Source organism: Sorex araneus, chromosome 5, assembly GCF_027595985.1.
Source record: "Sorex araneus isolate mSorAra2 chromosome 5, mSorAra2.pri, whole genome shotgun sequence".
Classification (NCBI taxonomy): domain Eukaryota; kingdom Metazoa; phylum Chordata; class Mammalia; order Eulipotyphla; family Soricidae; genus Sorex; species Sorex araneus.
In genome coordinates this window covers 179,847,371-179,860,822 of record NC_073306.1, presented here as the reverse complement: position 1 = coordinate 179,860,822, position 13,452 = coordinate 179,847,371, and the positions used below count along the sequence as shown (strand labels likewise).

Genomic DNA, 13,452 nt, shown 5'->3' with positions numbered 1-13,452 from the left:
AAGCATAGAAGTGGGATTTGTTTTGTTCTCCTTTCTAATTGGAACTGCCTTTGCTTTTAGCTAGATTCTAAAGAAATCATGACAGCTTTTCTCTAATCTTCTGCTTGAAAGTTTTTCGCACGGGGATTTGGGGAGAACCCCATACTTCAGTATGTGGCTCATATTACAATCCAGGGAGAACAAGCCCGGTTCCCGCACCTCCCAGAACCCCCATTCCTGACGTTCAAATGACTCAAGGACATTGTGTAGATACAACTCATTTTCTTCCTCCCTTCTGAAGCTCCAAGGTCAGCCCAATGACCTTCCCATAGACTGAACAATGGTTTTCATTCTTCATCCCATTCCTTCCAAACAGCATTTCAAAAAGGGGTAACAATGGTTTACCAGAGTGTAGTTTCTAGATTTTAGGGGTACAACATTACCCCCTCAATAGGAGTGTCAATATCCAAAGTGCCAATATCCCTCCACCACTGCCCACTGGACACTTTCAGTCCACATCTCCCTCCCCAAATCCTACACTCACCTCAGTTCTGTCATCAGAGACTAAGGGTTTGTTTTCATTGGACATCTTCTATCCTCTTGCTTTGTTTCCTTAGACACCACGAGATCAGGTATGAGGGGTATCACTGGGTATCTGTTTTCTCTTCTGATTTTAGCATAATCACCTCTATTCTGTCCATGTGGCAGTGAAATGAGACTAATTTTTATGCAATAACCTTGTTTGTAAGCACTGTCGTCCCGTTGTTCGATTTTCTTGAGCGGGCACCAGTAAAGTCTCCATTGTGAGGCTTGTTACTCTCTTATAATTATTAAATCTTTCCTTATAGCGGAGTGGCACCTCACTGTGTACATATACTACAACTTTGCTCTGGGGACTCCCCAGAGGTGCTGGGGAGCACCAGGGCTATACCCTGGTAGGATTAGGGAGCCACGGGGTGCCTGGGATTGAGGCCAGGGCCCTGTGCTTGCTCAAATAATGGCACTGCTTGTAGAATAGTGTTCCTACCTCCTACGGCCTGGAACATGTCATCCCTTGACTATCAAAGGGTAGAGAAAGGTGAAGAATGTCTCCTCCTGACTTTTGTCACCTCCCATTCCTTTCCACTATTGGGAGGATTCTCTCTTCTTTCCCGTTCTCTTAATCCTCCTTCTCTTCATGGATGTTTGAAAATTTTCTTGGTTTGACACCCTGCTTTTGACACAAGTACAGTTGAAGAATCACAATATGCATCTGATTCTGTTATCTAGATTGTTTTAAAAAAACAAATCACACTATGCTACCTATTTTTCTATAGCTTTAAATTTTTTAACATAAAAAGTTGAGAGAAGGGGCTGGAGCGATAGCACAGCGGGTAGGGCATTTGCCTAGCACGCGGCTGACCTGGGCTTTATTCCCAGCATTCCATATGGTCCCCTGAGTACCGCCAGGAGTAATTCCTGAGTGTGTGAGCCAGGAGTAACCACTGAGCATTGCCGGGTGTGACCCAAAAAGGAAAAAAAAAAAAAACAGTTGGGAGAAATAGTAAAGAATAATTTAAAACTATCATCAGGGGTCAGAGAGGTAACACATGGGTGAAGATAGGACAGCTAAGCCAGGCTGGATTCCTCAGCAGTCCACAAGGTTCAGTGAACCCTATCAGGAGAGACCCTTGAGCACAGAGCCAGCAGAAAGCCTGGAGCACATCCAAATGTATCCAGAAAAGAGGGGAGGGGAAAAAAAAGATAAAACCATCTTTAGTAGTTTGTATTGCTTTTGAGCCACACCCAGTGGTGCTCAGGGATCACTCCTGCCACTCTTGGCAAAGGCAATGCCAGGGAGTAAACTAGGGTCTACTGCATGTAAGGCAGGCACCTTAGCCCCGCACGACCAGGAGAAACTGAAAATACCTTAAAACTACTTTCAGTTATTTGTTTTGGCTTGAGGGAGGAGAAGGTGATCCCACACCTGGCAGTGTTCGGGTTCATTCCTGGAGGTGCCTGAGGGACCACATCTGGTGCCAGGGATTCAAACTGGGCCTGGTCACATGCAAGGCCAGGGCCTCCTGACCCCCAGCATTATCTCTCTGCCCCGCGTCAGTGGTTTTTTTTTTTTTTTTTAAAGAAAAGTCAGAAGAATAAATTCACAAGTCAGTTCTGAAACCAAACACAAATACTTTTTATTTATGGGTTATCAGTTTACAACAATTCCATTAAAAACTAAAACCAGTTTGCTGTACTCAAGTTAGGTGGCATAACAGTATTTCAGTTAAGCTGGGAGTCACAGGACTTGCACACGTTTATGAATGTAATGCAAATACTGACGACACAAAGCATTCACAGTTACAGGCTAGCTGCTCTTCAGAACAGTAACCCCCAAGAGAAATTATCTTATGAAAAAAAAAAAGCAACCCATGTTTTGGTCTCATTTCCAGACACCCAACATTTTAGTTGGTCAATGAATTCTATACATTTATTATACAATATATGAAAAGAATAAAAGATAAGGCTTACAGAGGTATTTTAGCAGTTGTAAGAATAAAAACCGAGGGCACAAACTAACTGGTAAAGCTTTCTGTCTAAACTTCAAAAGCACTGTTAAAATGGAAATCGAGAGGCAACAGAAATCTACGGTTAAACCAGAACCTAGAGGTTTATCTGAGTCAGATTTATAACAACTTAATTCCGAGTTTCATGCTTCAAAAAGCTGCATGGGACATGACAGTGAGTCATTATTTCAAATCAAATAATGAAATTTCTGACCTACTGCAGCAAGTGAACATCTAAATGCTGTATTCCATTTCGACAGAGTATTGCAATGTGGAGTTCAAAACACAACGGAAAAAGAAAGAGGGTTGAAGAAGGCACCCTAATTTATTTAACATTAGTCAGTAAATAAGCTTGATGATTGCTTGATTTTTATGGAAGGTAGGGACAGATGGAGAAAGGAACTTGGTACTCTGTCCGGCCCTCCTATCTCCCTTTGCTGGGAACTGCATCAAAGCAAGAAGATGAAGGATAAGCAGTCTGCATTCGAGTCAGTATTTTTTCAAGTACGTTATTTAGAGTTTTCTAACACAAGATTATCCTCTGGGATAGGTACGTGGGCTCTCCCACCCCTTCATCATGGAAATGCTTGTTGTAGATGAAAGGTAGACTCTCCCTCACAAGAATGCTTTTATTTGTAGGATTAACTGTGCTTAGTGTTTTAAAAATTCTCCATTTCCTCACAATAACTTTTAAAATGATTTTATCTGTTTGCTCTAAACAAACTGTAGTTGATAAAACACAAGAACTGTTGCTTTCAAGTGATTTTTCTTAACTTAATGGGATTATTTTCTGGAAATGAACCTGGCTTGGTTCTCCACAGATCCCAAATGCCGATGGCCAGTCTCTGCTTTGTGCCCCACTCCCCGCCCCCCCCACAGTGGTACATCTCACATCTCGACACGCGGGTCTCAAGAGCTGTGCTTGCTTCGCCATCAACATCGTCTCCGTTCTGACACTCGTTTGTACAAACTGGTTGGAATTTATAAGGTAAAAGGTGAGTCTACAATTCCTAAACGAGGAATGATGAAGTATGTTTAATCACTACAGAGTTTTTGAAACTTCTGGTTTATTTATTTCACAGCAAACCAAACCGTTCTATTTGGTAGAAAAAGGAAATAATTTGATTCTACCACATCATGATTTTTGTATATGCACACACACTGTATATTACATACAAAATGTCTGTCTTTGGTGGTTCAGTTAGGAAAAAAAAATATCTGAAAATCTGAACACTGCTTGCGGGGGGGGGGATTGGCGGGGGGGGGTGGAGAGAGGAAGAGGAAGAGAGAGAGAGAAAGAGAGAGAGAGTAGCATTGTCTGTGTGCTTCACTCATATGATGCCATTTAAAGGTTCACATTAAGTCCAACAGATTTGTTTTTGGCCAGATTTCAAAATAATCCAAACTTCTTCCAACCACTGCATGCCCAATCATGGCTCTTGCTCACACATAGATATAGTATTCAACTTGTTCAAGTGCACCATTAGCTTTTGACTTAGTTTAAAATATTTGACTTTTGTGTTTTCACAAAACTTTAGGGACTAAATTAGTCATTCAATAGCACCAGATAGTTGAGGGAAAAACATGCTATCTACACATTTTCTCAAGAAGGGTAAGGCAAGGGCGAGGAAAAAAAAAAAGAAAAAGAGAGACAATAAAATACAAGCCCTCCCCCCTCCCCCAAACCCATCTTGCTTCTTCTTATTTCCTCACCCACATAAATAATGGCTCTCCCCCTTCTGTGTAAATTACTCAGGCAATGACGAGCGGGCCTTCAGGAAAGGCCCTTCCCCTGTAAGGGTTAGCTCAATGCTGGTGGTTCCGTGTCCACTGCCTGCAATGGACATTCTGCCAGGAAAAGCCTAGCACGAAAGAAACAAAAAAAGAAAGAAGAAAACAAAATCTCCTCTCACTTATAGGCTCTTTTTCCATGACAAAAAAAAAAAAAAGGAAAAAAAAACAGAAAGAAAACAAGGAAACCAAAAACTAGAAAGGTAGACATCATGAACACTCAACCAAAGATTCAAGCCGCGACTGAAAGTGCTCTGCAATTGCAGGCTGCCAGCAAACCGTTTGGTTTTCATACAGGAGGCAACGGTCAACTGCATCAGGATGGCACAGGAAGCGTCAGCAGCCCGAACACTGACTAGAGGAATACCGAAACAAAACAAAACCAACAACAACAAAAATACCCCCCAAAACAAAGACACTAAAGAAAGCTTATGAGACTTTAAACCCCATTTTAAAAAAAAGTGCTATTTTAATTTATTTGTACCTATACTCAAATTACTACAGCTTGAACATTAGGAAAAAAAAAAAACCTATACCTCGCATGGTGGAGATGGATTTGTGGCATGGTATGTGTTTATATGTTCAAATAATTGTAACTTTCATTTTAAAATGCTACCGTTTAAGTAAACCAGATTATATTTGGCATATGCCTCCAAAAAGTTCCAACTCCCACCTCCTTCCAAAAGTTGGCCTCTTAAGTATGGTGAATTCTGGCAACATTTGCTTACGGTATCCGTCATTCTTGTCTGGTTTCCTGAAATGCTACAGTTGAGACCAAATAAAGTAGAATTGGTTCATTTGAAAAAAAGGGACTAGAAATATGCCACAAAATTATTTTTACAATACATTTTTGCAGAAATAATCTCTAGGTGAAGCTTTTGCTTTTATACACATATACAAAATTTAAACAGCAATATACACATAATCACAGTGAGGACGTTGGCAAATTCACCAATCTGTAGTGGAAAGACACCTGCAAACAGCCTTCCAAGAGAACAATGCTACACAGCAGGCAGAGCTGGCCCATTCAATAGCAAACACCAACACGTCCCTGCAAAAGGGAGACAGTGCAAGAAAAGCAGCATGCGCTTTGATACAAACAGCAATTTATGGCTAATGGTGGACAAAACTGTGGTAACAGGAACTCTCTCGCTGTGATGCATCAAGTCCTAGGACATCTGTTTGTCTTTATACCACTCCACGAACTCGTCCAACAAAACTGGCCCTGAGGAGGGAAATGGGGTGGGGGGGGTGGGAGTTGGGGGGAGAGAGAGAGAAGACAATACATTTGGCACCGAGGGCAAGAAGAGGCGGGGATGCGGGAGGTACGGGGTGGGGGGTGAGGGAACAAACAGTGGGGCTGTACTTACATGCTCCGTCTTCGTCGTAGTTGCTGAGGTCAAGGTTAATTGTTCTGCTAAATTCTAGCACATTGCACCACTGGTCTTTGTTAATAACTTTATATTTTGATTGCTGGAAGGAAAAATAATACGCATTACTGACATAATTAACAGCTGGGACAGGTTTCAACTGCTGTCTGAATCAACTTAGGAAGGGCAGCTCTTTCCACTGAGGTGTCTCAAGGCCCCAGGTAGGAAAACGGTTGAGAGCGTGAGCAAGAGGAGGACTGAAGACAACGCTTCTCACTACACAAATACTGTGGGGCTCAGGCCCAAATGACAAACTCATCCAAGAACTTCAATTTGGTATGCCTAAAAGGGAAGATTCTAGGCTATAAAGACCTTTCCATATCACAGGGAAATATATAATCTACCTCCAAAGATCTTGCAAGGATTAAAAGTGCTTAATGTACAGTATTTCACTCAGTGCTTGGCACAAAGCGTTACAGTGGACCCTAGCAGTAATCTCCGACATGGCCAAGTAGTCAGCGGCAAGGGCAGACAGCAGCAGGGGTACCCGCCAGAGCTGGCGGAGAGCAGTGGACAGGCTCCGCACTACGGACCTTGCCAGGGGAGAGAATGCCTCGTCTAATCATTCCAAACGCGAATCTGACCACCCAACGCTACAGAGTTGCCAGGAGGGAATTTTCTACTCCCTCTAGACATCCTCCGTATGGTTTAAAAAATACACTGTATTCCTGTATCAGGACTCAAAAGTAAAACCCACATTCAACAATTTTAAGACCACAGAGGCCAGGAACACGGGGAAATGGCCCAAGCGGACAGGGCAGAGCCAAGGGCTGCAAGGAGGCGAACACGGGAAGCTCACGGGAAAAGGGTCCGTGGTGTCCTTCCGCAGGAAAAACACATGTGCGAGAGAGGAGAGCAGACCACAATGCAGGCAAGGGGCAGCGAGACCCGCCGGTGGGCACAGTGCTGTGGGAGTGGGCAGCCTCTGTGGCTCGCAGCAAGGTCTGTCTCTGCAGAGACACCCCCTCCCCCGAGCCCCCCACTCCCAGCCTCAAAGGAACGAACACCTAGTTCTGTCTGTGCCCCACATGGAGTCACCTGATGCCATGGGACTGCTGAGAAACTACAGCAGATCAGGTGCAGATCTGGACCGGTATGTGACAAGTACTTCTATACATTAAAACTAGCTCCTGGGCCTTTCTTGAGGAATCCTAGTTGGTGGTGTTAAGAGCAAGCATCCCCGAAGAGTCCTATCTGATGAAGCTCTCTGGACCATTACAGAAAGTGAACTGTCACGGATGATGCCAAGACTGAAGGCAGGGCCGGGAAAAGGGCTGGGCTTTGTACAAAGCCCCTCATCGTTTTAGGCGTAGGACATTCGTTAAAAGAGAAGGGCGGAAGGGCAAGGAAGATGCCACTTCCCCCAGCCCTAGTCATTCAGATTTACATCTTAGAAACTTCTGGATGCCACAGGCTTATGACACCGTATCAAGGGCACCAGTTCAAAATTCCTGATCATCTATGCTTCAAGCAAATGCAACAATAATGGAGCCACGTTTGTATGATCTCTAATACAAACGTGAAGAGCTCTAAAGGTAGTGTCTGTTTTGCCCAACACGTAGCTTAACCTAAAGTCCCTTAGAATTACTGACAGGTAAGAGTAGACAATAAATCACAAATTTATTTTAATAAGAAGGCAGACAGACTATTTCTTAACCTTGGCTTGATAGTAGGAATTAACCTAAGGTTCTAAAAGCAAGTGAAACAAGCTTTTCTGTTGTTAGAAAGACCAGAAAGACCAGGAAACCTAAATAAAGTAGCGCTTCTAAAAGGGCAGGGGGGTGGGAAAGGCCAGGACCAAGGCTTTTTCTGCTGCAGGTAGACAGGGAGGGAAATGTACACACAAATACACACAGAAACTGACAAACACAGGTACAGACACACACACACACAGACACAGACGTAAAAATACACACACAGACACACTGGTATAGACACACACAGATGGATATACACAGAGACATACACAGAAACTGACAGACACAGGTATAGATACAGACAAGACATACACACAGACACAAAAACTGACACAGACAAGGTATAGACACACATACAGACACAGACATAATACACGCATAGAAACACAGACACACAGACATACCCACACAGAATACTCACAGAGATAGACACACAGGTAGAGACACACACAGACATACACAGAAACTGACAGACACGGGTATAGACACACAGACATACTCACAAACACAATTAACAGACACACAAACAGACACAAAGACAATGACACAGGTATACACACACACTCACAGACAGATATACACACAGAGACAGACATTGACAGAGACAGTTATAAACACACACAGACGTACACACACAAACAGACTCAGATACAGGTATAAGTGTGCGTGCGCGTGGACACACACACACACACGATATTAACCCTAAGTGTTTTAAGTTTCCTCAGTGAACTGCCCCTTTTCCTCCCCCAAAGAAGCTTACAGTGCTCTTCTGAGCACTCCTCATCCCCAGAGTTTATCTTTAACTGTCCTTTGTGCTGTACCTCTCCTGTTAGCTACTAAATCCCCCACGTCAGGCTTGGTTACCTATAAAGTCAAACCTTCTGGTGACTCTGGATTGTTTTGTATTTGTTAGTGAATTCTTTGCTTTTATCTTTCCCTTATAACCTTTTATATTTACTATAGAACAGTGTTTTTTGCTTAAACACAGGGAGACTATTAATGCTATGCTCCTGATATTTGGAAGTCGACCCTGAAATATATCTACTCCTGGGCATCCTCTTAATTACCAGACTCAGGCTTCAGTCGCCATAGTTCCTGACACCTCAAAAAGCTGGGTCCCACCAGAGGATGTGTGGATGGACCTGGGGCAAGCACCAAAGCTACCCTGGTTTCAATATGGGGCAGTCTAGAAATCATAAAGTACCATCTTGATAAAGCCATAATGACCTGAAAGATAGGACCCATGGCATAGGAAAAGCTAAACGGGCCTGAGGACTTAGTCTGGGATTTACGGTAAAAGCCCAGTGGCTTTTAACCTTAGCCCCCAGGCCCCCCCCCCCCCCCCGCCCCACCACCATCCCTTTATCCCCAGCCCAGAGAACTAAGTTTTGGGATCTGTATCCCTTACTGTTTATACAAATAACTGCAAGTATTAGTAAGTAAACTGAATTGTTGGGGCTGGAGAGATAGCACAGCAGGTAGGGCATTTGCCTTGCACGCGGCCGACCCGGGTTCAAATCCCAGCATCCCATATGGTCCCCTGAGCACGGCCAGGGGTAATTCCTGAGTGCAGAGCCAGGAGTAACCCCTGTGCATCGCCGGGTGTGACCCAAAAAGCAAAAAAAAAAAAAAAAAAAAACAACTGAATTGTTTAATATGTTTTAGAAGCACGCGAAAACAATATAGATACTTGCTGCCCCTGTGTGAGTTTCTCAGAACCGTCTCAGGGCGTCTCCCTGAGTTAATCCCCCAGAATTACCTCCGTCGAAACATTTCACCCCTGTAAGTGATCAGTCACACCCATCTGCAGGTCCCGTATCTTGGACCCCCTGAGATTCTCTAGAAGTCTGCTATTCGGTTCTGAATTAAGCGTCCATCGACCATCAAGTCTGCAGTCCTCATCTGTCTCTTCGTCCCTCCACCGGGAAGCGGCTCTTGGCCACCGAAAGCAGCATCCTACCAAGGGATACCCCCCCCCCCGGCACCCCAGCAACACTCACACTTTTATTCACAGACACAAACACACACATAGACAGGTCTATGCGCACACACACACACACACACACACACACACACACACACACACACACACACACACACAGAGGAGAAGTCTGGTGGAGCTCAGCATTAGCAAAGACGGCCCCAGAATTCCTCGAGGCAGAAAAGGACAACAAGCAAGTTACATCAAACACGGCAGTTCGAAGCAAGCAAACATACATGCCATAAAATGACAATTTGGTACCTCTAAGAATTGGTGAAAAACTGGAAAAAGGGGCCAGATTTTTCCTAATAACAGTCCCAGCATGCACTTGGCAGTGTTTATGTCTAGGCTGCGCTGGTCCTTTTCCTGTTTAACAAACAAAAACAAGGATGAGCCAGATGCCCCCAATAATAAGTTCCAATAATCCAAATGTGCAGTTCATTCCAACAGGAAATCTGTCGCTGGCTCTTTCGCCATACACCATTCAACACCCAGGTTCAAGACGAAGGAGCAGGGAAGAGAGACGGTCTATGGAAGGCCGCATCATCTGGGCCAACAGCTGACCGTGAGAGTCTTATCATGTGAGGAGTTACCGTAACACAAAACAATTAACAGCACCTGTAATTGCTTCATGGGATAAATAAACCTGCAACTCAATCGTATCTGCTGTGGGACACTTGTGGTGATCAACAGAAACTGTAACTGCTGACCCCCAAGATTATAACCAAATACGGAGTTTAAAAGTTTTGATTTCTTGGCTCTGGAATCAGGTTTTCTGAACAAAAGAAAAAAAAAGTTTCACAACAATTTTTCACTGATAAATGCTTTTTATTGTGCCCTAAGGATGTTGGAGTTAAATTCAGCTCACATGCCGGGCGTTTACTCCCAGGTGAAGGGGTAACTTCATCTCCCCCACCCTGGGGAGGAAAGTGCTCGATCACAATTCTCCTTACCTTATCAGATGCTCGAGCCCCGAGCAGAATATTTCCAACCCATAACCACAAGAAAGATGTTTCACACGACGAAAACCGGAAAAGAATGGTTACACAGACCGCAACGTGGGCAGATTAAGGCCATTCCACTTATGAGAGTCCCAATTAAAGGTGCTAATTTCTCGTGCTCCACTTTTGTCCAAGTGTTCCCTCCGGAGCGAGCAGTGGGCGGGTCCCAGGAAAGGGAGGGCCTCCTGCCTGCCCTCGGCTTCTCACCCGCACGCGTCCTTTCCCACCACGGGGCAGAGGGCCCAGCCACCCTCCCACAGGGCGCTCAGGAGCCTGCAGTCACACCACCGGGACCTCCTGGCCAGCCCCTAGCCAGGACCCTCCACGGGAAAGCTAAGGATCCAAACAGCTCGCAGGTGAGGCCACTGGGAGGTCTCCTGGTCCTGGTGTACAGCTGCTCTGTGACAGCCACGCAGCCCGGGTCCACACAGAGGCCTCCCCCCGCCAGCACTATCTGCTCGGGCCGCAGTCCTCAGCCCCCAGAGAGGACAGGAGCAATGAACCGAGCCTCCTTGGGTCTGCTGGACACTCTGCAGAATTTCCTTGTCCCCCATGACCAAGGCATGGGCGATGGCCACGGTCAATGGACAGCTAAGAAGCATTGCGGGTGAGCAGCGGGGAGACGGGGAGGCGCACACACACATGCAGGGTGGGCCGGAGCCAGCGCGTGCTGAACACAGCTCGGGCGGCCGCTCTGGGGCAGAACTCCCTTCGAGCAGTTTGTCACCATCTGCCAACCTCACACCGCTGCTCTGCTCCTGTGACAGTGCTCGCCTTCATGCACCATCAGCACCAAGCCTAAGTCCCCGCCACCCCCTTCCCCCCCACACCCGAACACAAACACCCCCCCACACACACACACACCCCGCCCCGCCACACACACACGTTGACAAAGGGTAAAAAAAAAAAAAAAAAAAAAAAAGGGAAAAGGAAAAAGAAAAGACACAAAGGCCCCAGACAGACTCTCGGCCACAGTGTAATCATCTGACACCGACGGTCAGGAAGGAGTTCAACACATGTCTGGCCGTGATGCCAAAACACGCTGAAAGGCTTCAGACTCACAGGGCCGGAGAGCCGACGGGCACACACTCACGCCTGCTCTGCCAGGGTGCCAGCCTGCAGAGCGCAATCAGTCGCACCATCTTCTGCCTAGCAAAGAAGAGAACGGCACTATGGATGCGCCCACTGGGCACAGAGGCACCTCACTGGTAACCAGCAGGGCCGGGAAGAGGGCTGGAAGTGAAGGGCACAAGGCCGGCAGGAAAGCACTCCGAGTTCCGGGAAACACAGAGATGAGGCGCGCCTCCAGCAGAAGGTCCGGGCATCGCCAGGAAGAGGGGCAGCAGGCGTGCCCTGGACAACAAGGTCCCAATGGCACCTGTGAAGGGTTCCCGGCTGAAAGTGCCATCCATCTCCCAGACTGCTACTCGGAGGCCATCGGCACAGCAGTCCCTGGGAACAGAAGCCCAACCTCCCCAAAGTGCAACACAGCGAGCTTCACCGACTAAGGCGGGCGGCAGACACACCCAGAGGGACCTCCAGTCCCTGCGAGCCGCCACAATGGAGCAGCAGGACGGGGCAGACTCCCTGCCCAGGGTCAGGCTCTCCGTGTCAAGTGTCAGGGGCCACACACAAACCCCCAAAGGTCCAGCAACAGAAGAGAAGAAACGAAACGTTTCTCTCTACCCACATCTGCTCCCAAGATATGTAAGTGTGGATTCCACAAAGTCTCATTTTCTTTGACAAGTTTTTTGGGGAAAAAAAAAAATCACTTTTTAAACAAGAACTAGAACCACGCCGCCGGACCCCGTGCCAGGCTGTTTCACTCGGGTGCCCCAGAGAGGGGTGGGTGAGACCCCTCCCCACCCCAAAGGACCCAGCCCCAGCAGCCAAAAACACAACCCAAGCGCCACCATGCTCACGGCCGCTTCCCAAACACTCAGGCTGAGCCTCACCCTCGAGTGAACCTTTCCCTGGACCGCATGGCTGCATTTGCGGCCGTGCGACACTTCATAGGACACACCCGAGCCCTACTCCAAGAGTACTGCGCCACTTCAGATGGGATTCAAGGTAGGAGACAACTAACCTTAGAGGGAAATAATGTATTATTTCATTCTGTTTTGGGGCAGGGATTGGGGTTCAGGATGGAATCACCCGAAACATAGTGGTGGGAAGGTGTATGGTAGTGGGATTGGTGTTTGAGTATTAAATGTCATCAAATATTGTGAGCTACTTTATAAAATAAAAAAATAAAAACAAACAAGAACTAAACAGGTGTGATGCACACGGATGTCTCTGAAGGCCCTTTGGGACACGGCCAAGCACTACCCAGAGGTCTTTCTTCAACACAGACTTCGAAAGCTGTCACAGATGAGACCTGCAGAGGAGATGCCAGATCAGAGACACCGCTCTGAATATTCAGACGTCACTGTTTCCTTACATGGAAGATACGCGTTCCTCCAGTGAGAGACTGAGAAAGATGCAGAGTAGTGAATAATGGCATTCTATGAAGGCTGGATTTGCAGTTCTGCTATGGAAAACACGTAGTGCTGTTGCTGATGTCAGAATGTTCAAGCATGCATCTTTACATGGAAATTAGCACTGCTGTCTGTGTTGCAAGCCATAATGCCCAAAAGTAGAGAGAGAGTATGGGGAATATTGTCTGCCATGGAGGCAGGGGGTGGGAAAGGGGGGGTCTACCGGGGGTATTGGTGGTGGGGAATGTGCACTGGTGGAGGGAGGGTGTTTGATCATTGTGAGATTGTAACCCAAACATGAAAGCTTGTAACTATCTCACGGTGATTCAATAAAAATTTAAAAATTAAAAAGAAAAGAAAAGAAAAGAATAGAAAAGAAATGAAGCACTGCTTTCCTTTGGGTGGGGAATGAAGCTGGGCTAACCCTGGCCGTGCTGGGGATCCAACTGCAGACCCATGGCCCACACGTGCAAGGGAAGGGCCTTCCCTGCGTACGATCTCTCCAGCTCTTTAAAAGGCACAAATAATGTAAGAACCCAGAAGTGAAACA

At 46.3% G+C, this 13,452-nt stretch overlaps 1 protein-coding gene across 8 annotated transcripts in view; it reads right to left on the bottom strand.

The window, feature by feature from the left end:
* Positions 1-2,131: 2,131 nt before the first annotated feature.
* Positions 2,132-13,452, bottom strand: part of DCUN1D4 (defective in cullin neddylation 1 domain containing 4) — a 72,113-nt gene continuing 60,792 nt past the window's right edge. For all 8 annotated transcript variants that reach the window (XM_055139307.1, XM_055139308.1, XM_055139309.1 and 5 more), the window contains 3 exons: positions 9,686-9,790; positions 5,687-5,789; positions 2,132-5,541 (listed from right to left, as the gene is read on the bottom strand). In XM_055139307.1, the coding sequence (XP_054995282.1) occupies positions 5,486-5,541; positions 5,687-5,789; positions 9,686-9,790 (264 nt within the window). In that variant the 3' untranslated portion in view covers positions 2,132-5,485. The remainder of the gene's footprint in view (positions 5,542-5,686; positions 5,790-9,685; positions 9,791-13,452) is intronic.